General features: G+C 41.7%; 1 protein-coding gene across 17 annotated transcripts in view; it reads left to right on the plus strand.

The window, feature by feature from the left end:
* Nucleotides 1-21,944, plus strand: part of Pcnx1 (pecanex 1) — a 137,192-nt gene that overhangs the window by 57,636 nt on the left and 57,612 nt on the right. For 4 of the 17 annotated variants that reach the window (XM_087553286.1, XM_087553288.1, NM_001170347.1 and 1 more), the window contains 2 exon segments: nucleotides 9,025-9,157; nucleotides 14,325-14,509. The exons of 5 other annotated variants lie outside the window; for them this stretch is intronic. In XM_087553286.1, coding sequence (XP_087409412.1) covers nucleotides 9,025-9,157; nucleotides 14,325-14,509 — 318 coding nt within the window. 17 annotated transcript variants of the gene reach the window in all.

Genomic DNA, 21,944 nt, shown 5'->3' on the forward strand with positions numbered 1-21,944 from the left:
AATAAACGTTATTGCCAAAATGTGAGTGTTGTGTCTGTGCAGGATGTGCTGTGGTGAGTCTGTCTCCGCACATTTGGGTCATATCCTTCCACAGCAGATGTGGCTTTTCCTCTTTTGTTTTGTTTGGTGGTTTCACAAAGTGCACGGGAAGAAGTATTTGCTTTTTCATGCAGTTCTATGATCGTAGTCCTCATACTTCCAGAGTCCAGATGTTTTTGTTTATATCTTTTAAAATATCCTTTAAAGATTAATAATAAAACAGTGAACTAAATTTTAAAAATCTCAGTTTAGTTCAAGAAATTCCCTAGTATGTGGGAAGTTGAAAAGACTTTTGTCAACAGAGGGTCCTGCTATGTTTTCTTCTATTTGTTTTCATTGGCTTAGAGTGAAAATCAGAACAAAACAAATGACTTAGATGTGTTGGAGATTATGTCGTTTCCACTTCACCTCAGTACGGAGGTTTGCTGTGCTTCGGTTGAACTGCCAGAAAGCTGGTAGCCGATTTAAAACGGACAGGATTTCAGCGCCTGTGATGTGGGCATCATTGTTACAGTCTCTTCTGGCAGTTCAAGAGTGATGTGTCTGGGCTGTCCATTCTGTCATGTCTGTTGTCCTCCAGAAACATGACAACACATACTGCTACTGCCACACCATATAAACACATGCGTGTGCGCGTGTGCATGCACACACACACGCGCACACACACACACACACACACACAGGCGCTCTCTCTCTCTCTCTCTCTCTCTCTCTCTCTCTCTCTCACCCTCTACTTGATTGGACATAAAACCATGAGTAAATTCTAATCCCAGTGGATTTGGTAGTATTGATAAGTTCTTTAAAAGCTTACTCCATTATTATGGTGAATGGTGTTAGTAGGTAATGGGATACAATTTTGAAAGTGTACTTGGAAGTTTTATAATAAAATGACCAACAGTAGAGCTGATGTAGCCCAGAACCCACATGCCTATTAGTCTACAGGTTTCACTGTAGTAGATGTTACCCTCAGAGATCCACTTATCTTCATTAGGCCTCTGCGCTATCATTTGAGGATGCGGTGGCCACAGTACCTGTGTTACAGTGAAAGACAAAGGGGTTCAAATGTGATGCCTCCGACATGCTTAGCATGTGGTAGATGTCTAATAGTGCTGCTGCATTTGGGAAGCAGGCCAGTTTGCTATGCTACAGAGATGTGTCCTGCCCTGTGTAACCCTGTTAGTACAGTTGAATACAAGGATGTAGGGATCTGTTGAAATAAATTAGAGATGTGAAACTTGACAATAGTAACAACACAAATGATACCCGTATCTTCAATTTCCTACTCAGTGCTAACAGAATAATGTGTTTAGTAGCCTATCTGTTAATGTAGTTTGGCCTTTTTGGCAGAGATGTGCCGTATAACTTACTTTATGGTATGCAGCCGTACCACGGTGGTTTGCTCACTGAAATCTATGGGCCGTGTGCTGTGGCACGGCATCACCAGCTTGCTGTGTTTGCTCTAAGACCTCCGACTGTTAATCGAGTTCTTTGTGCAATGTCAAGTCTTACTAATAATTGTCTGCAATTGCTTAGGTGAAAAATTTTAAGTTCATACCAAAATTTTTTTATTGGCATCTTGCTTTGTACTTAATTTTTATAATTATAAGGCATGTCTCTATTACTAATATTTTAAAAATAAAAACACATACATAAGAGTTTTTAAGTCCTGCATTTTATTTCATGTGTATGAACTTAGAGAAATCCCTGGAGCTGAGCTCTCAGAACTGAATTCTGGTCCCCTGCAGCAAGCACTCTGAACCGCTGAGCCACCCTCCACCCCGTCATCGAGTCTCGGCAGTGTTTCATCTATCCAGTTTTGTTTGCTTGGCTGCTGAGAGTATGGACAATAGCAGTGAGAACATGCAAACACTGCCGCTCAACACAGCCACTGGTCTTGTTGTCCACTGTTTGTTGACTTATTGGAAGCAGAATGGCCACTTAGAATGTTGGCACAGATGGGACTGCTTTCATCAGAATTGAATTGTTCTGCGGACTCTGTGCACATGACGAGTGTAAGCTTTCATTTCTCAGAGCAGGATCTTCCCAGAAATACCATGGTTTGCAGTGTCCTTGGCTGATAGGTAAAGAAAAGAAAAGATGTTTGGATAAAGTGAGTTTCCATGTCTAGACCAAAATATTGTTTTGTTTTTAGAATTCATGTTTCAGAATTTCTTTTTGTCTTTCAGAATTTTTACACAATAATTTTATTGCCCATTTCATTTTTTTTTAAAAAAAGATTTATTTATTTACTTAATGTATGTGAATGTACTCTTTCAGACACACCAGAAAATGTATCAGATCCCATTATGGATGGTTGTGAGCCACCATGTGGTTGCTGGGAATTGAACTCAGGACCTCTGGAAGAGCAGTCAGTGCTCTTAACCGCTGAGCTATCTCTCCAGCCCCCTATCCCCTGCCATTTCTTTATATGATAATTTTATCCTTAAGTAAAAGAGTTTGACCTTAAACTATCTTAGTATATTCTTGAGTGTTTGTACATGTCTTGGTTTTATAGATTATACTTACTTTGTACTTTAGTCATAGTTTTCATTTTCTCGTAGCATATTGTTGCCTGCATTTGAGGAATTTTATTTTCAGTGTTTCCCTTAGATATATTCATTTTTTCTAGAATGAAGTGAACTGTTTTCTTGAAGTTTCTAATCATCTCAGTGTTTACTTTTTTCAACAATTTATCAAGTTAAATTTTATTTTATTTATTATACATAAGTACACTGTAGCTGTCTTCAGACACACCAGAAGAGGGCATCAGATCCCATACAGATGGCTGTGAACCACCATGTGGTTGCTGGGAATTGAACTCAGGACCTCTGGAAGAGCAGTCAGTGCTCTTAACCGCTGAGCCATCTCTCCAGTACATGTTTTGACTTTTTAAGCAGTAACTGAGGTACTGCCAAGAAGCCAGCTACAACAGGACAACCAGAAGTAACTTTTTTTTTTTTTTTTTTTTTTTTGCAAGTTGAACAGGGACTGGGACAGGAACCCCTTAGTCTAAGCCAGTTTCAAACTTGCTATGCACCTGACAATAACCTTAACTTCTGACCCTTCTGCTCCCATTTCTTGACTTGCTTATGTGGTACTGGGGATCGAACATGGGCTTCATGCGTGCAGGGCCACACTCTGTCAACTGACCTGCAGTATCCTAGCCTGTGCATACGCTCAGAATCCACAAGCTGCATGAGTAAAACAGTCTGTAGAAAACCTCTTTACCTAGTTACACTCAGAACTTTCCAGCTTTTGAGATTGTTTTTGGATATCTTTTGCCTTCTCTCCTTCAGAATCTTCTGTTTGGATCGTTTGTTGTTGCCATCTTTAAATCCAGCTGATAGTGTTTAGTTCACTGGTAAAACATAAAGTGCTGTGCCAAACCGTTCCATATCAGATGTGACTCTCTAAGATAGATGAGAAGTAACCCTTTTGTCTGATTTTGTATTATTGAATGACTCTCCGTTATGAGACGACATCACAGTAGGGTGGCTCTCCACATGTCTTACTGTTATGGATCACATTTAGCATAGACCTCATCAAGAGACCACATTGCCCAAGCGCGATAGCATGCACTCGTATCCCTGTGCTTTGGAGATGGAAACGTAGGAATGTGAGTTTGAGGCCAGCTTCTGCTACCTGAGATACGTCTCAAACAAGGGGAGGGGCATACACGGGGGACAAAATTGAAGAGTTGTCTGAGATTATCATAAATTGTCCCTTCTAAAGACATTTTAATGTGAATAAGGAAGTCATTAGAAAATCAAGACTTGTGATAAAACATACTTAAATTAAAATATATCCCTAAAATTTTTATATGTCTTATAGTTTTAATTACTGGAATGATTCTGAATTTTTCTTTTTTTTTTCTTTTCTTTTTTTTTTTTTATTAACTTGAGTATTTCTTATATACATTTCGAGTGTTATTCCCTTTCCCGGTATCCGGGCAAACATCCCCCTCCCCCCTCCCCTTCCTTATGGGTGTTCCCCTCCCAACCCTCCCCCCATTGCCACCCTCCCCCCACCAGTCTAGTTCACTGGGGGTTCAGTCTTAGCAGGACCCAGGGCTTCCCCTTCCACTGGTGCTCTTACTAGGATATTCATTGCTACCTATGAGGTCAGAGTCCAGGGTCAGTCCATGTATAGTCTTTAGTTAGTGGCTTAGTCCCTGGAAGCTCTGGTTGCTTGGCATTGTTGTACATATGGGGTCTCGAGCCCCTTCAAGCTCTTCCAGTTCTTTCTCTGATTCCTTCAACGGGGGTTCTAGTCTCAGTTCAGTGGTATGCTGCTGGTATTCGCCTCTGTATTTGCTGTATTCTGGCTGTGTCTCTCAGGAGCGATCTACATCCGGCTCCTGTCGGTCTGCACTTCTTTGCTTCATCCATCTTGTCTAATTGGGTGGCTGTATATGTATGGGCCACATGTGGGGCAGGCTCAGAATGGGTGTTCCTTCAGTCTCTGTTTTAATCTTTGCCTCTCTCTTCCCTGCCAAGGGTATTCTTGTTCCCCTTTTAAAGAAGGAGTGAAGCATTCACGTTTTGATCATCCGTCTTGAGTTTCGTTTGTTCTAGGGATCTAGGGTAATTCAAGCATTTGGGCTAATAGCCACTTATCAATGAGTGCATACCATGTATGTCTTTCTGTGATTGGGTTAGCTCACTCAGGATGATGTTTTCCAGTTCCAACCATTTGCCTACGAATTTCATAAAGCCGTTGTTTTTGATAGCTGAGTAATATTCCATTGTGTAGATGTACCACATTTTCTGTATCCATTCCTCTGTTGAAGGGCATCTGGGTTCTTTCCAGCTTCTGGCTATTATAAATAAGGCTGCAATGAACATAGTGGAGCACGTGTCTTTTTTATATGTTGGGGAATCTTTTGGGTATATGCCCAAGAGAGGTATAGCTGGATCCTCAGGCAGTTCAATGTCCAATTTTCTGAGGATCCTCCAGACTGATTTCCAGAATGGTTGTACCAGTTTGCAACCCCACCAACAATGGAGGAGTGTTCCTCTTTCTCCGCATCCTCGCCAGCATCTGCTGTCCCCTGAGTTTTTGATCTTAGCCATTCTCACTGGTGTGAGGTGAAATCTCAGGGTTGTTTTGATTTGCATTTCCCTTATGACTAAAGATGTTGAACATTTCTTTAGGTGTTTCTCAGCCATTCGGCATTCCTCAGCTGTGAATTCTTTGTTTAGCTCTGAGCCCCATTTTTTAATAGGGTTATTTGTTTCCCTGCGGTCTAACTTCTTGAGTTCTTTGTATATTTTGGATATAAGGCCTCTATCTGTTGTAGGATTGGTAAAGACCTTTTCCCAATCTGTTGGTTGCCGTTTTGTCCTAACCACAGTGTCCTTTGCCTTACAGAAGCTTTGCAGTTTTATGAGATCCCATTTGTCGATTCTTGATCTTAGAGCGTAAGCCATTGGTGTTTTGTTCAGGAAATTTTTTCCAGTGCCCATGTGTTCCAGATGCTTCCCTAGTTTTTCTTCTATTAGTTTGAGTGTGTCTGGTTTGATGTGGAGGTCCTTGATCCACTTGGACTTAAGCTTTGTACTTTACCCACATATGCATACAAATTAGTTCTGCCTAGAGTGCTAAGTTTTTCACTGTTTACATTTCATAGACTTAAGATTCGAATAATTTACTTATTTATTTGCTAGAAGATAGTTTTATGCAATGCTAAAGTACAAACGTCCATAGATTTTTGTAACATTTTTTCCCTCCCCTCTGGTGTCCTAATTTTAAAAAGAAGAAACTTTTCCCCAAGGACTAGGATTTGATTCCCCAGAGGCTTCCTCCTGTTATTTTTAAAATGTTTTCTCTCTTGTAAACTTGAATGATTCAGAAATGGCTGGGGGACTACTTATTAGGTAAAGGGCTTGCAGAGAAAACACAAGGACCTAAGTTCAGATCCTCAGTGCCTGTGTAAGAGTGGAATGCTGTGGTGTACAGGGTTGTGGTGTTGGCTAGGTCTGGGGGTCTTCTGGCTGTCTGGCTAGTCAAGTCGTGAGCTCCCTGTTAAGTAAAAGGTCTTATCTCAGAAAGCAAGGCGGAGGAAGCATTTAACATTGGCCTCTTAACCTTCTGGACCTCTTGCCTCTAAGAATGCATGCTTGGGTGACTACACTTGACCATAGGTGTGCGCGTACACACACACACACACACACACACACACACACACACACGTACAGAGTATGCCTCAGTTGTCTTTAGTTTACCTTCAGTGTGGTTAAAGTGTGTGTAACTGTGCTTAGAAGAATCTACTTTAAGCTTTAAAGATGCCCTGACCACCTTTTGGCTCCCGTACAACTACTCACTTAAGCCTCGGTCTTAAGCACAGGCATTCTATACAAGAAGCACATTCCTTGGATGGCTTCGCTTAGTCGTATTTACTATGACCATAGATTAAAGCACCTTGCTTTTAGATGCATGTGTGGTCCTAGCTGTTGTTACGGCAGTTGTTACATAGAACATTCTGAAAATCCCTGTAACAATAGGTTGTGAAGCCCATTTCTGAGTAAAATATATGTAGAGAGTGTAACATTCGGTAAATGCCTAATCTCTCATCTTGATACGTTTTCAGGGAGGGGTTGGAGCAGTGGCTCTGAGAGGTTAGGAGCACACAGTACTCCTGCAGAGGACCAGAGTGTTTCTCAGCACTCCAGCTCACGGGAATCCAAAACTGACCTCTGGCCTCTATTGGGTACCTACACCAATGTGCACATTCCAACACAAACATACGCACGTACACATAATTAAAAGGAATAAGTGATTTATCTAAGTTTTACAGATTAAAATATGAATGTGTAAAATTAAAGGTGTCTATTTTTAAGAAGCCAAAGTATATTGTGATTATTATTTTATATGAAAGGTTTGCCTGAATCTGTGTGCTGTGCGTGTGCCTAGTATCTGCAGAGGCCAGATGAAGTCATCAGTTCCCCTGAAACTAGAGCTGTAGACATGGTTCTGAGTCGCTGTGGACGCTGGGAGTCAGACCCAGGTGCTCTGGAAGAGTAGCAGTGCTCTCGGACCCATCTCTCCAACACAGCCAACAGGTCTTTTTTTTTTTATTGACTGAAAATGGGCACTCCATATCTTTTTGTTTGAATGGTGTTCTGTTCTGTTCTGTTCTGTTCTGTTCTGTTCTGTTCTGTTCTGTTCTGTTCTGTTCTGTTTCTTGTCTTTCTTCAAGTCTTAGCTTTTCTGTAAAAGTAATACCACTAAGTCTTCAATAGAAACAGATTAATAAAGAAAACCATTTCTCTTTTCCTGTTTTCGTAGTCAATGATCACATGCTGCTGTCCCAGAGTTAGCTCATAAATTTTGTCTGGGTTTAATTTTCTTTCTATTTGCAACAGAACAGAGCGCGTTTGAAGGTTCTATAATGAAGTTGCTTCAACCAGTAAAATTGATTATAATAGTTTGCTGTAAGTGATGGTCGGTTTTAAAAAAAATAGGATGTAGTTTAAACTGTTGAATAGAAATTTTTAGTATAGTAGTTTACAAGGTAGCTCTTGAGTTCCCAGCTAGTAATTGTACTGTAAGCTGGCTCACCTCCTCAGGTGTCACCTCATTGCGGGCCTGCCTTCCCGGCCTGGTTTGGTCTTAACCTGGTCCCTGTCCTGCTGCGTGTTTCTCTGATGATGCAGACTGGGTTTCCATTTCATGGAGGTTGTGTTGTCGGCAGTCAGAGTGCGCTCTGCAGCTCTGCATCTGCTGTCTGCCGTGTGGCAGTGCCCTGTGTTGGAGTTGGCTAGCAGTGGTCGCACTCACACCATGTTACTACTGAGTGTTTGGATGTGGCTCAGGAATGAATAGCCGAATTTTTGTTTCCATTAATATAAAATTAAATAGCCACTCCTGCCTGGTTAGTGACTACTGCATCAGCACAGACCAGATTCCATCAGCTTCATGGTTTTCATTGGACATTTTGATTTTTTCACATACAGCTTTAGCACATTAAAAGTCCTTTTATGTCTGGAAACAGTGTGAACTTCTTTTTTATGTAGTTTACTCATATGTAGCATGAAAACATCTTTCTCAAAGTCCAGAGAGTCCCGGAATACCTAGATTACTGGGGAGGATCAAGTGCTCCATGTTGAGGTCTGGAAATCACTTTGTGCATCTGCCTCCTGGGGCTGAGTGGAGTTAAGCATGGCCTTAAAGTCTGTAAATAGAGTTTTGGTGAAGCATTTTCCAGTTGAGATATGTCTGTTACCGTGAATGTTTGACACACTGGCTCTGCCACCTTGCCGTCAGTGACAGAACTGTAGCCTGGGCGCTGGAGGGGCAGTGCACTCACTACCCCCTCCTTGGCGTCGACAGTGGACGGTCAGTCTGCAGTCAGATTGTCAAACGCTTTTTACCCTCCTGGCGATAGATACAGAGGTGCTACTTCAGTAGAAACATACTTTGAGTTTTGGAGTTTGCTCTATCCTGGGTGAGCGACAGACAGTAGACTGCTGGTTCAGTCTTGGGCTGCAGCAGCCACAGGTCACAGCTCCCAGTCAGCTTTGAGGGGGACTGGAGCCCTCTGTGGTACACCGTGCTGAGCCCAGTGCTCTGTGTGTTAATGTACTTTTGACCCTTGGTGCTTTAAACTAATGATGGTTGATGGTTGGGCCCCGTCCATGTCAGGGGTTATCTGTGTGTTGGTGCTGCTTTTACTAGTCTCCCAAGGAAAGAAGCAAGTGTTCCATGCCGGTCGGGAAACCAGCAACTTTTAAAAGGCCGACTTAATTAAGGGGAAAATGGAGATATGCCAAAAATAAAGAGGCTTTTAGAAAACATTTAAAGCAGCAGTGGTCTCAGAATAGGAAGTTGGGGATCTGACTTAGAAGAAAGGGCACATACGTACTTGCGTACACACACCAGTGTGGCAGAAGACCTGCGAGGGTGGGCAGTGCAGAAGCAGACGGGCTCGGCTGCTTTTCATCTCTGACCTAGGCTCCTGTTTGACCTAAGTCTGTCTTGCTGCAGCAGCACAGGCCAGCGAGGAGGCAGTGGCCTTTCGCCGGGAACGCAGCACATTTAGGCGCCAGGCAGTACGGCGCCGGCACAATGCAGGGAGTAACCCTACCCCTCCTACCTTGCTCATCGGACCACCCCTAAGGTACGGTATTTTACAGTTCCACCAAGTTCGGCATGCATGCGGTGAACCTTCTGACCTGTCCTTTCTGACCTGGGAAAGCTTTGCAGGAAGCTTGCTTTTCTTTCTCTCTTTCTCTCTCTCCTGTGTATCTTCAGTTCTGTTAGGTTCCCTCTGCATGCGCCCGTGAGCCTTGCATTAGCATGCCTTATGTTGCACTGTTTAACAAAGCTGACAGACTGACTTTGCCCAGTTTGAAAGTTGCAAAAGCACATTAGCGACAATAGAAGTGAAAACATACCTGTTAAGTTAGATTTATTATGTTTCCTACTCTAACATAATTATATTAATGTAATGATTTTACAATGTTAAGTATGAACAGTTACAGAACAAGTGGTGACCTTATTAAGAAGTAGAAATCAGATCTCACTGTATGAAGTCAGTTTGAGTAGCCCATGTCACTAGAAGAGTACGTTTATTTATTTATTTATACTGTAAAATTGGAACCAAGTACTGGATACAAACAATTTTATTTATGTAAAGTATGGTCAGATATATACCTGTTTACATGTAGAGATGTGTGGAATTTCTCAACCTCTATCATGTACTTAAAGCATTTCATTTTCCAATATTCTCAACCTAGAGAACATGCATTTATGATCTTGAAGATAATCTCCATTGCATTTTTAAGTATTTAGAGTCCATGTTTTGATTTAGAACTATGAAGACCTTCTCAAAAGACTTGTGCTTTATTTAAAAGGACAAACATGAATATCACACCCTGTGTGTGCTTATGCAGTACGCACATCTTGCAGTGTGAAAGTTGTTTTCATGCCACGTTCTAATGCGAACTTCCCAGCCTTGTAAGGAAGCTTCTGGAAGACAAAAACATTCCCCCTTCCCTTCTCAAACCTGATTTTCAGAATAGCAAAATCCTATTTTAAAATTCCCTTTATACCCCCTGGGACTTAAAACGCTTTGTTTCCTTTGTTGTTGAGCTGTACAGTAGACCAGGAATTTCATGTTCATTTCCTAGTTTCTTAAATAATATACAACTTGATAAAACATATGTAGATAGTGCTAATAGTTAAAGCATAAAGGAATGTAGCCAATTTAAAGATACATTTGTTGGAGAAACTTTTGTGGGCCTTCCGCTGCTGTGTCCTCTCCCTCCTTTCCTGCCCGCAGGACTTTTCTTCCTGCTAGTGAATGTGGGGCACAGAGCCGTGTGCAGGGCCGAATGTGCATCGCCCACTCGGTTCTTTCTAACCTCCTCTGCTGCCCTTGCATAGCACCTGCTGGAGACAGTGCCTTTGCCTCCCTGCTCCCTCTGTTTTCCTTTCATAAACAGCTTTAGCTGTTTGCTCTTAAATTTTTCATTCTTTGCCATGAATATGCCTTCTGAGTCTCACTTGCCCAACAAATGTGGACAGGGTAGGCTTCGTCCTCGGCCTGGTGGAATGCTAGAGTCACCCTTCCAACTCCAGCCAGTCACGCAGGACTCTCCTGCCTCTCTAGAGTTTAATAGTTGAGAATTTACTTCTAAGGGCTTTCGTTTGGCTGCTTGAAAGTCACCTTCCAGTGGCTTTCAGTCACCTTCCAGTGACGTGCAGGTCTTGTTGAGACTCCAGAGTATTTCCAGTACAAAACTTGCATGTGTCTGTATAGATGGACCTTATTATGGGTGAGATAAAAGTAGAATGTAGCTGTAAAGAGTTAGGAGAAATACCAACTTAGTAAATGACCCTGGCAATTGGAAACTTCCTCAGTAAAGCTACTTTACAGTGTGCACAACTGAATAATAATGTTATCCTTAATAAGTAGAGACTAGAATGGCTATTGAAACTTTGGGAAAACCTTTTGTCAAAAACGACTAGAGCAGGTGTGGCACTGCCTTCACCACAGTTGCTTTGTAAATACCAGCCCAGTCTTCTGTAATCGCTCCCCTTATCCAGGGGTGGGGTGGAAGTGGTCTAAAAGTCCATACAACACCTTGAAACCATGGCTAAGACAGAACCGTGTGTGTAATACACTCCCCCAGCCATCCCCCCCAGCCTCCACCCCCTCCCCGCTTTGATTCCTTCTTATGGTGCAGTGTGAGCTATAAATTCAGCAAGAAATGAACAGTAACTACTAACAAAATGGAGAAATCAGCTATATTAAAGAATTAAACAGTATGAATGTTTATTTCTGAATTTTTCAACTTAATGTTTTTGGATTGCTGTTGACTGTAGGTAGACAGAATCAAAGAAAGCAAAAATTCAGAAAAAGAGACTATGCTAGGTCATTATAAACATTGGTAATCTAACCACTCCAAAAGTAATGCGATAAAATGTATATGTACAGGAATTAGGATTAAATGAGCAACGTTTTTACAAAGAGAGTTTGTATGCTTATTCAGGTCTTATTATAATAAGCTCCTTAAGAATTATTTAAAATTTTTTAATTAAAATAGCTTTATAGGTAGGTTTTATAGGCCCTAGTTAATTCTTCTTAGTGCCTAGAGCTAATAAAAAAAGACAAATGTTAAAAACTCTTTATAATATAAAGTTTGCTATTTATCACCCTACATGTCATATTTCCAAGGCCTTGGAAGGCGGAGTAGACGGAAGTCATCTTGGTGAAGAGCAACTGCTTTAGTGTATCTCTAGCTTCATCTAAAATGTGAGGTTAAACCATCTATAATAAAATGAGGTTACGCTCAGTTTTGAGAATACGTGGTTAGAAATCCATGGGGTCATTTTGTGTTCGGATGAATTTTTTCCTCTGGAACCTGCATATTCTTTGGCATAATGTAGTAATACTCTGAGAATTTACATTTTAGTTGGAGAGACACTAAGGTAACTGACAGTGTGAGGTAGAATTGCCAGGCACTTCCTTGGTGTATCGAGGAGGGGATGGCCAGGACCAGCTCTATGTCTGCATTTAAATCCGTATGCCTCCTTGCCAGCCCATATGACAGACTTAGATTTCCTTTTACTGTGTGATAAAGGATTTACTACCGTAAAAAAGAAATGAAGAGGAAGGAAGAAAAAAGTTGTGTTCACAGCATGGCCATGATAGCACCCCTTTGGGCATCTGACTCTTGGCCATGTGTGCTAAGAGCCAGCTTTCCCTGTTGCTCATGAGGGCTTTGACAGCAGGAAGTGAGGGTATAAATGCTTGTTAGCATCTTTTGGTGTTTAAAATGCCATAGTTACAACAATAGATTCTGACTAATTTATTTGGGAGTGGACTTTGATACATTGCTTTATTTTGAAAACATTGTATATTTGGTTGACATTGTGCATTGGTAGTTTGACGACTAGAACATCTTCAGATATGTTCACATTAAAGTGTGGCTAGTTTTCATGTGATCTTTCTTTCGACTTTAAGTGAAAAAAGACTGATAGAAAATTTAGAGTACAATTTTTTTGGTTGAGTTATAAGCTGAAAGTCCATAATATTTTAATGGGATTTTCTTCTTGTGTGAAACCTGTTCCTTTTGATGAGGTTCATGGATAAGTTTAGATGCTGCTGATGAAGAGGGACACATCAGCCATGTATAGAAAATGAAACTGTTTAATTAACAAGGTCGGCTTTTTTTCTTTTTTAAGTCTGTAGTGCTGGAGATGAGCCTATGGTTTGACACGTGTGGGCAAAGACTGTGCCACTGAGTTGCGTGACCAATCTCGTGACCTGTCTGATAGCTGCTGGGAAAATATTCTAAGGAAACTGCTAAGTGGCTAAGTGAGCCAGCGTGAACAACAACCGTGTGCAGGCTTGCTCCTTAGAACGTGGCTTCTCAGTGGCTGAGTCAGACCTGCAGCGAACATGCTAATGTAGGCCTTTTGTGACAGAACTGGTCAGCAGTACATGCTGTCCTGTTTGGCAAGCACTCACTATTAGCAGCTGACCACTTTGGTGGCTACTAACTGTGATGTGTGGTGATTGTACCTGAAACACAGTTGGCACGGGTGAAGAAGTAGAATTTAAAGATCCCAGGGATGATGGCTGTGTCAGTGTAGTTTACAGTATACGATTGCTGTAGACAGCCTTCACCTCAGTCAGCCAGCAGTGTCTAGGGCTTTGATTGCAGTGGATTCAAGGGTCAGAGCCTTAGGAAATGACATTGTTAGAAATGCTAAGCTAAGCAAGACCTCCCTGGGTAGCGTTCTTTTTGCTCTAGTGCCTAGTTATGTTAGGGACAGCCTCTGGAACTGCTCAGAGTACACTTACATTCACAGAGGGAAACACTGCTGGGGCATTGTGTGTAGAAAGATGTATGACAGTTAAAACATTTCAGGAATTTCATCAGCTTAAGTTAGAGTAAATCTTGTATTACTAATGTTAATAATGGCATTCATAGTATCTTAAGTAATCATAAAAGTAAATGAGTAAATAATATAGGAAAATTAGTTTTATAAATGATAAAATAAATTTATACTAACAAAATACTAACTTTTAAATTTTATAAAATTTATGAAACTACTAGAATATCTTTGAGAAATTAAGGTGTCCCAGTTGTTAAGATTTTCTAAAATAATGGATACTTGTTAATGAGATTACAATATGGTCTGGGAAAGAATGTAACAGTTGGTGATGAGAACATGGTTTTTATGTATGTTTTGTGTGTAACACATGTACCCTTATTCTAGAATATGGGAGCTATTATAAATAGTAATTTATAAAGCCGTGTTTCACTCAGCTGAGTCTTGTTTTTTGGTTCTTTTGTGTTAGTTTGTGGTATTCTTTGTTTACTGTTATATTTGGTTGATTTGATAGAGATTCTTTGGTTTTCACAATGTGTAGAAATTGTTTTATTGATCTGAATCTGAGATCTTAGAACGTTAGCGGGAAAGCTGCAAAGTTATTACAAGGTAAGGTGTAGGAGCCCAGCACCGAGCCACATGTCTTGCGTACACTCCAGGCTCCTTGCTCTCTCTTCTTCACTCTGGAATCTAGTCCGTTTGAGCTGGAACAAAGCTGAGCTTGACAGTTAACCTCTGTACTGAGTATTTACTGCTCTCCTCTGTGAATCAGATGGGTAAGGACAAAAACAACTGTAAACTGTAACTGTACAAAGCTTCTTGGCTCTTAGGTTATTTGAAAAGTGTCATTTTTGAAATCAGTGTTCTGTATTGCTTTCACTCTAGCTATTGTTTTCTCTTTTCTTCCCTGTAATGTCTCCCCAATCCATGTTCTCTCCTAGCCTTCAAGATGGTCAGCAAGGCCAGCAGTCCACAGCCCAGGTCAAAGTCCAGTCCCGCCCCCCATCCCAGGCTGCAGTGCTCAGTGCTAGTGCCTCCTTGCTGGTGAGAAAAGGGAGTGTCCACTTAGACGCCTCACATGACCATGCATCTGCTGTAGGCGGTAGCAGTTTGCACGATGAACTTGGTATGCAGGCCTGTTGTAATTTCGATTTGGAAACTTGTAATTGGCAGCAAGTGGGTAACAGTGATTGCATTCGTCTCTGAGATGGCTTTATTTTGGAGCTCTGCATCAGGGCACTGTTTTATTCCGTCTGTTTGCCCTGAGTTTACAAGAATGAATTGCTTTTTCTTGTTGTATTCTCTTTACTTTTATTATACTTTTTATTTTGAGCATATCTATCACTAATAGGCAGCTAATGTGCTAATAACTGTTCCTTGTAATTAATATTGTCTTATGATAATTTGAGTGTTTCTATTATTCCCAGGAATACCATGTGGGAAAATAAGAATTTTGGGGTGGTTTTTGAGACAATCTTAATTTTTGTTTTTCTTTTCTTTTTTTTTTTTTTTTTTTTTTCGGAGCTGGGGACCGAACCCAGGGCCTTGCGCTTGCTAGGCAAGCGCTCTACCACTGAGCCAAATCCCCAACCCCGACAATCTTAATTTTTAAAAGTCATTTGAATATGTTATGCACAGGAATGTTCTCTAATAGGTTTAAAAGTATCCTGCATTTTACAATATGTCCATCTCTTGCCATAGGATTTATTATAATCCTAAACGTAATGTTCTTAGAACAGCATGGCTCTACTTGTGGCTGATAACTTTATAAAATATTTCATTATCTTCTAAGATAGCTATGAATTGTGCAAGTTAGTGTTTAGGAGTTCGGCATGTTTCAATGCACCCTCAGCAGTAGCAAATGCACCGGAAGACATGCCTTGCACACTGGCATATATTGGCTCCTTCAAAGCTTCTGCTCCTTTGTGCAGATGCGTGTGTGTGTGCATGCGTGTGCACTAGCATACCCACCCACCATGTGCACATGCACATATCTGCAGAAGCCACAGGAAGATACTAGGTGGCTTGTTTTTCAAGGCAGAATCTCTCACTGAACTCCTGCTGGGTGATTTGTCCATCTGGATGGCCAGGGAATTCCAGGGACCTGTGTGTTCCCTCCCTCCCCAGCTCCGAGGTTGTATGTGCAAACCTTTCCTGGCTTTTTTCTTGGGCACTGAGGATCCAGTGCCAAGTCCTCAGCTTGTGAAGTAAAACCCTCTACTGACTGAATCCATGTTCCCAGCTCACGCATTTGGATTCCTATTTCTCTGTAAGACACAAGTTTCCTGCGCTCAGATTCACAGTGGTTTAAGTTAATAAAGAAAATCTTGTTTAAATTAATCTAATAAAAATCTTGGTATTAAGACTCACTTGAAAGCCTTTACTTATTCTGATCTGATTGATCCCTGTTACGTGGGCTTTTCTCTTAGGAAGGGGACTGTCCAGTTTATGTGTTGGTTGGAGGAATATATGGCAATAAGGAACCAAAAATTAGGTTTACCAAAACTTGGTATGCTATTTATTCATTGACTTCCTTTCCATTTTGTAAAACTCGGGACTATAGAGTGGTGTTAATAAATAGGTAAATATGAACTGCAGCGTTTCAGAAACTGCAAAATGACCATCGGGGATAGTTAGAGCACTGGCACGTCTCCAGGCGGTTCCTCGATGCAGTGAGAAAACAGTATAGCACTAGGTGCAGAGGCTTTTCCTTCTGAGCTTGTAATTTGAGAGGTAAGAAAGTCTTATAAGGAAGGTGTTTGAGTAAAATAAAGTAGAATTCAGTTCTACTTAGAGTAAGTGCTTTCAAGTGAGTCTTTATAACAGTTTTTTATTAGATTAATTTAAACCACTGTGAATCTGAGCACAGGAAACCTGGGTCATACAGAGAAATAGGAATCTAAGTGTAAGGTTGGGAACATGGATTCAGTCGGCGCAGTGCAGTGCAAGGCTTCACTGCACGAGCGGAGGACCGGGCCTTGGATCCTTGGTGACCGAGAAAAAAGCCAGGCGAGGTTTGCACATAGAACCTCAGAGCTGCACATAGATCCTTAGCTACTTGATTGGCTTCAGTTGGTGGGTTTTAATGCAGATCCATGTTATAACAGTGATTCCAATACCGTGGGAGCCAAGATTCTGGTAAGAAAGGGTTGGTGACTCTGCAAGAATAGCGTACTGGCCACGCAGCAGCCTGTGGGTTGGCTCGAGTAGAGAGCTTCATTTCCAACAGTTCAATTTGAACTGTTTCAGTGTTAGACTAACAGACCAGACATAAAATTAAACTGTTGATAATTTTTTCGAATAAGAATTCATAGATACAATAGAAACCAAGTGGGGCTTGTGAGATGGCTCAGCTGGTAAAGGGGCCTCCTGTCACTGCTGGCAATCCTGGGACCCAAAAAGAGAACCGACTCTTTATACAAAACTTATGCGTGTGCACACACACATATACACTCATACATAAATAAAAATGTTAAAAAGAGGAAAGGTAAAAATGCTCCCTAAAAATATGACCTGTTTACAACGGTTTACTTTTTTTCAAATTTAGTTAGTTTTATTGAAAAAGTTTTCCCATACGATTTTTACATGCAATAATATATACATATGTATATATACTTATAAAACATACATGTAAATGTACATATACACATATCCATATATTCGCACACATTTATTTAACATGTGTAATTGTTAATAATTTTAGAAACTGAATCATAAGCAATATAACTTAAAGGAGAAATTTAGGATATTGCCTTTCTTATAGAATTCATTTCTGTGCAAGTTTAGTAAAGTGCTTAAGGGTTCAAATGATGTAATTATTGCTGGATACATTTTGAACATAACATCGTTTTAAAGATTCATTTCATTTTTAAGTATGTATATGTGTGTGGTTCTGTGTGTATGTATGTGCACTTCAGTGCAAGTGAGCTTTGAGGCCAGAGGTATTATCTTCCCAGCTGTGGGACTCTGGTGATCCTCTCCCTAGGTATCAGTTCCCTCATTTATCAAAGGCGACAACACTAATGCCTGTTCCCAGGCTTAGTGCAAGGATTGTGTTATTAAACATCACAGTGCATGGCATTAGGGTGTTTACTAGATAAATGACCATTGTTAGTACTGGTTAATAAAATAACACTAGGTTATAATTCATTTAATCTGTTGAATAAGCTCATTAAGATGTCTCCTCACACTTCTATTGGAATAAACCCTTTGCTGAAGTCTCTTTACATGAGCCTGTGTGTACAGCAGTTGTTAATTCTTCAGGATTAGAATTGGAGTAGAAATCAGTCCAGGACAGTGAACATCCCTATAACTTTGTGAGCATCTTTACCTCTTGCTCTTAATTACTCTAGTAAGGAGAGCTCAAACATTGTTTATATTTTATCTGGCAGGTTGGGGACAAGAAACTCATCTAACCTCCTTATTTCCTAGATAGAATTTAGAAGTTATCATTGTTACCATAGCAAAGCTACAGAATAATGTTTTACATAGTTTTGGGTACCTGAATTGCTCCATGAATTTCACAGAAGATCCAAGGGCTGTCTCTTAGGAACATGTCGTGAAGAAGCCATTAACCTGTAGGGCCAGATGATCTGCTCTCTAATTAAACATTCTTAAGACTGAAGTTGAGCGTGAGTTGAATTCTGAGCGACACCCCACAATCAGTGCCTAAAATGCTGATACTTGTGTTTTTCTCTGAGGGTGGCATGGGAGCCATTTCTTCCCACAGAGCCTGGCTCCTGTGTATTCCGCTTGAATCTTCCAGGTTGTTGAAATTTCCCATAAGACAGGGAAAGAGGGAGAATCCGAGTCAGACACTCCAGGCTTCATGTTCCCACTAGTGACTTGGAAATAATGTACCTTTCACTTTCTTCTGCCTCCCCACCATGGCCTAACCATGGTTGCTGAGTGACGCTGAGCTGAGGAGAGCTGCTTGGTTAGGGAGTGCAGCATCGTGAGAGGGTGGGTCCTGGAGCTCGCTCTTCTGCCTTTGGCACAGCAAGATGACATCGGCACCGATAGACAGAAGACCACTGACCCACTAGAAAAGCGTCTACGTGGGGATGGAAGTCAGGGAGTTGGGGGACAGGAAAGGGTGAGGGATGATGGTCACCCCAAACCAAATATCTATGAAAACGCAAATAAAGATACATTTTAAAAAGAAATATTAATGTCAAATCTGAAGCTCGCTCATGAATTAGGAATTAGAAACAAGTTTGAGAATTCCTTTCATCTGTTGAAAGTGTAGAGTTCATGGCAGAGCTCTGAGAAATGGATGACTAAATAGGAATTCATGTTTGGTAGGGCACGTTAGCATCACAGACCAAAGTGTCCGTGTATCTGTACCTCTAGATTTTATATACATAAATTTTAATGCACTTAGTCACTTAGTACTGTGCATAATTTTGAAAAATTGTAAAAAGACCTTTGAAGTACCCATTATGAGAGAACCACTTAGAGCTAATAGCTTACATAATCCAAGTCATAAATCATAAGAGTATCAAAGAGAGACTGGTGAGATGGCTTAGTCATTATGAGTGCTGGCTGCTCTTCCAGAGGACTCAGGTTCAATTCCCAGCACTCACTGTGGCTCTCAGCCAACCACTCATAACTTCAATTCTAAGGGATCCAATGCCTCTCCTGGCATCCTAGGGCATGAGGCATCATGCGTACATGTGAGCAAAACATGCATACACATAAAATTTTAAAGAGGCTGATGATATTCAGAACTCGGGCCCTCTGTACTGGCGGGCATGCGTGTATAGCTGCATATGCTTGTAGAGGCTCAAGACCAACATAGGCGTCTATTGTTTTCTACTGTAGCTTTGAGACAGGTTCTCTCATACTGAACCTGGAGGTCATAGTCTGACTAGACTGACTGGCCAGAGAGCCTCTGCTTGCATGCCATCCTCCTGTCTCTACCCCCTGGGATCACAGGGACATACCACCGTGTCCCAGTTTCACGTGGGTGCTGGGGACCTGACCTCAGGCCCACATGCTTGTTCAGCAAACCCTTTATCTCCTGCACTGTCTCCAGCCCACGGGTCTGCTCTGTGGACATCGAGAAGCTCGTTAAGGGAGGAGCAGTTTCAGACCAGTGCGTCAGAGGAGACTGGTCGCGTGTCTTGGGCCAAAGTGTATATAGCAAACCCGTCTGAAGGAACAGAAGATGCTCTTGGCACTGAGTGTCTTAGGGGCACTGGCAACAAGTCCTCACTCTGTGTACTCTGAATGTTCTGAGTTGTTTTGTTTTGTTTTTTTTAAATTAAGTAACAGCAAACCCCTGTGTCATTCCCCATTGTCTAGGTGGGATCCTGTGGGGGTTTCACTGAGAATACACTCCCACACTCATCCATCTACTCAGACTCACCTGCATAGTCTTGCTTTCTTAAAAACCTAAATTTCCCTCAGTTTTATGAATGTATCATGCAGTTATGGTAAATGTCATCCATGTAACATGTACAATCAACTCACTGAGTTTTATCAGGTGATGTTCTGCAGGTGAGAGAGAACTAGAGCATTTCTGTCCCCTTCAGAAGATGCCATGTGTGACCCAGTACAGTCCTTCCCTCTTCTGGTGTTGAGAATTTACCACTTTACATTCTTCTGACACAACTTCCCCTTCATAAAACAAATGTCTTATTTTACTATTGACAATTGAAAGGTTACAAATAAATTTCCAATGTGAACAAAAAACTTTCTAGTGCTGTGAGAATGGTTCTGAGGAAGTGTGAAGGCTGGGGACTGGGCAGCCAGCATCTACAGATCTTAGACATCAAAGGCCCTTGATGAAGTGTTATATCATCATCTGCAGGGACCACTGTGGAAGGTACTCTTCTTCACCTGTACAGTGCATGCTGTGATACATGCTTACACATACATCTGGCATGTGCCAGCTGCATGCAGTACCATGCTAGGTGCTCTGGAGGCATGACCAAGCCAACGCTTTAAAAGCGGCAATGCTTTAATCCTCACTTGTTCTAAGTAGCTTTGTAAAAAAAAGAATCAGTTAAAGTGTGTCCATTTTTCTTTTCTTTTTGACCTCTGGAAAAAAAACAGTTAGCATTAGGCTGTTTGAGCTTTAATAAAAAATGAAGTTCACAGGGGCATGCTGGTAGACGTCTGTAGTCTCAGTTACTTACAAGGCTAACATGGGAAGGTCACTTGAGCCCTTGAATTTGAGGATCAAAACATCTCAGGCTGAGGTCAGTCTAACGGACAGCATCTTTTGTCTTTGTCAGTATCGAGGCAAGAACTGGGGGATGTAGCTCCAGGCGAGTAGCCCCCGGGCTCTGCCTGAGCCGTTGTGTCCCATTGTCTTCTGGCAGTTTCCTGCTTGACATAAGTTACTGCATCCCAGACATCGCTCTGTTCTGTCCCTGAAGTCGCCCCTCTTCTGGAAGCAGATCCGATGGGCCATGTGTGTGTCCTCTTACGCTGAGGTCCCCAGGAAGCATCTATTAGTATTCATCTTGTTATGTTAGTTTGTTCTTGAAACTACTCATTGTAGTACTGAGAGCATATTGTGTATGGTGTATCTATGGGCACTTGGTAATTTCTAGTTTATGGACATTGTAAACAAATGTTTGATCGGGTTCTGTGTTTTGTGCTGTTAGCGGTTGAAATAAAGGTTTTGAGAATGACAGGCAAATCCTCCACTGCCGTTGGATCTGCCTCAGCCCTAATTATTATTTTAATTAGAGCTAGGGAGATGACTAGGTGGGTAAGAGTATTTGCTGTGTAAGCACAAGGACCCTGAGTTCAAATCCCCACCACCCATGTGAGAAGCTAAATGGGGCCACATGTAACCCCAGGACTGTGGGAGGCAGAGACAGGAGGGTCACTGGGGTTAGTTACTGGCCTAGTTCCAGGTTCAGTGAGGGGCCCTGTCTCAAAGGAATAGGGCAGAGAGTAATATAGCAGGACACCTGATGTCCTCCTGTAGCATACACCACACACAGCCCAGCAGCACCAATAGCAACAAAGCAGTTCTGTATCCTTGCCAGTGTCTTGCTGTTGTTGGCCTGTTTTTAACCTTGATGGCATCTTACTGTGGCTGAAGTGTGGGTATCCTGTGTGACTGTGGATGGCAGGCCTCTCCTGACTGTTTGGGGGCATGCATACACCATACATATCCCCGTATGTGCCTCAGTTTTCAAAACTAGGTTGGTGGCCCTCATGGTGGTTAGGGATGGATTTGACTCACTTGTCAAGTTGTAGGTGTCTCCTCCTGTCACGTAGCTTGCCCTTTAGTTTACTTGACCACTCTACGAGTCATAAATACCACCAGAGTGCTTGCCCCTCTGAACTAATACATGAGTTGGCAATGGCACAAGAGCAGTTTGAGCGCGTGTGTCCCTTGCGAGGTTCAGCTGACTTGGGGATGAAGGAGCATGATGAGACAAGCAGGTTTGGGGACGGTGGCTTTCAATAAACACATCAGTACTGTCCCTGTGCACTCTAGTGTCTTCCACAGGCCCCTTTAAACAGGCTTCTCACATCTGCCCTCTTTGTCACACTCCTAAAGCCCTGTCACAGGGTTGTGTGGAGGACAAGCTGGG

The sequence above is a fragment of the Rattus norvegicus genome, chromosome 6 (genome assembly GCF_021556685.1).
Source record: "Rattus norvegicus strain SHRSP/BbbUtx chromosome 6, alternate assembly SHRSP_T2T, whole genome shotgun sequence".
Classification (NCBI taxonomy): Eukaryota; Metazoa; Chordata; class Mammalia; order Rodentia; family Muridae; genus Rattus; species Rattus norvegicus.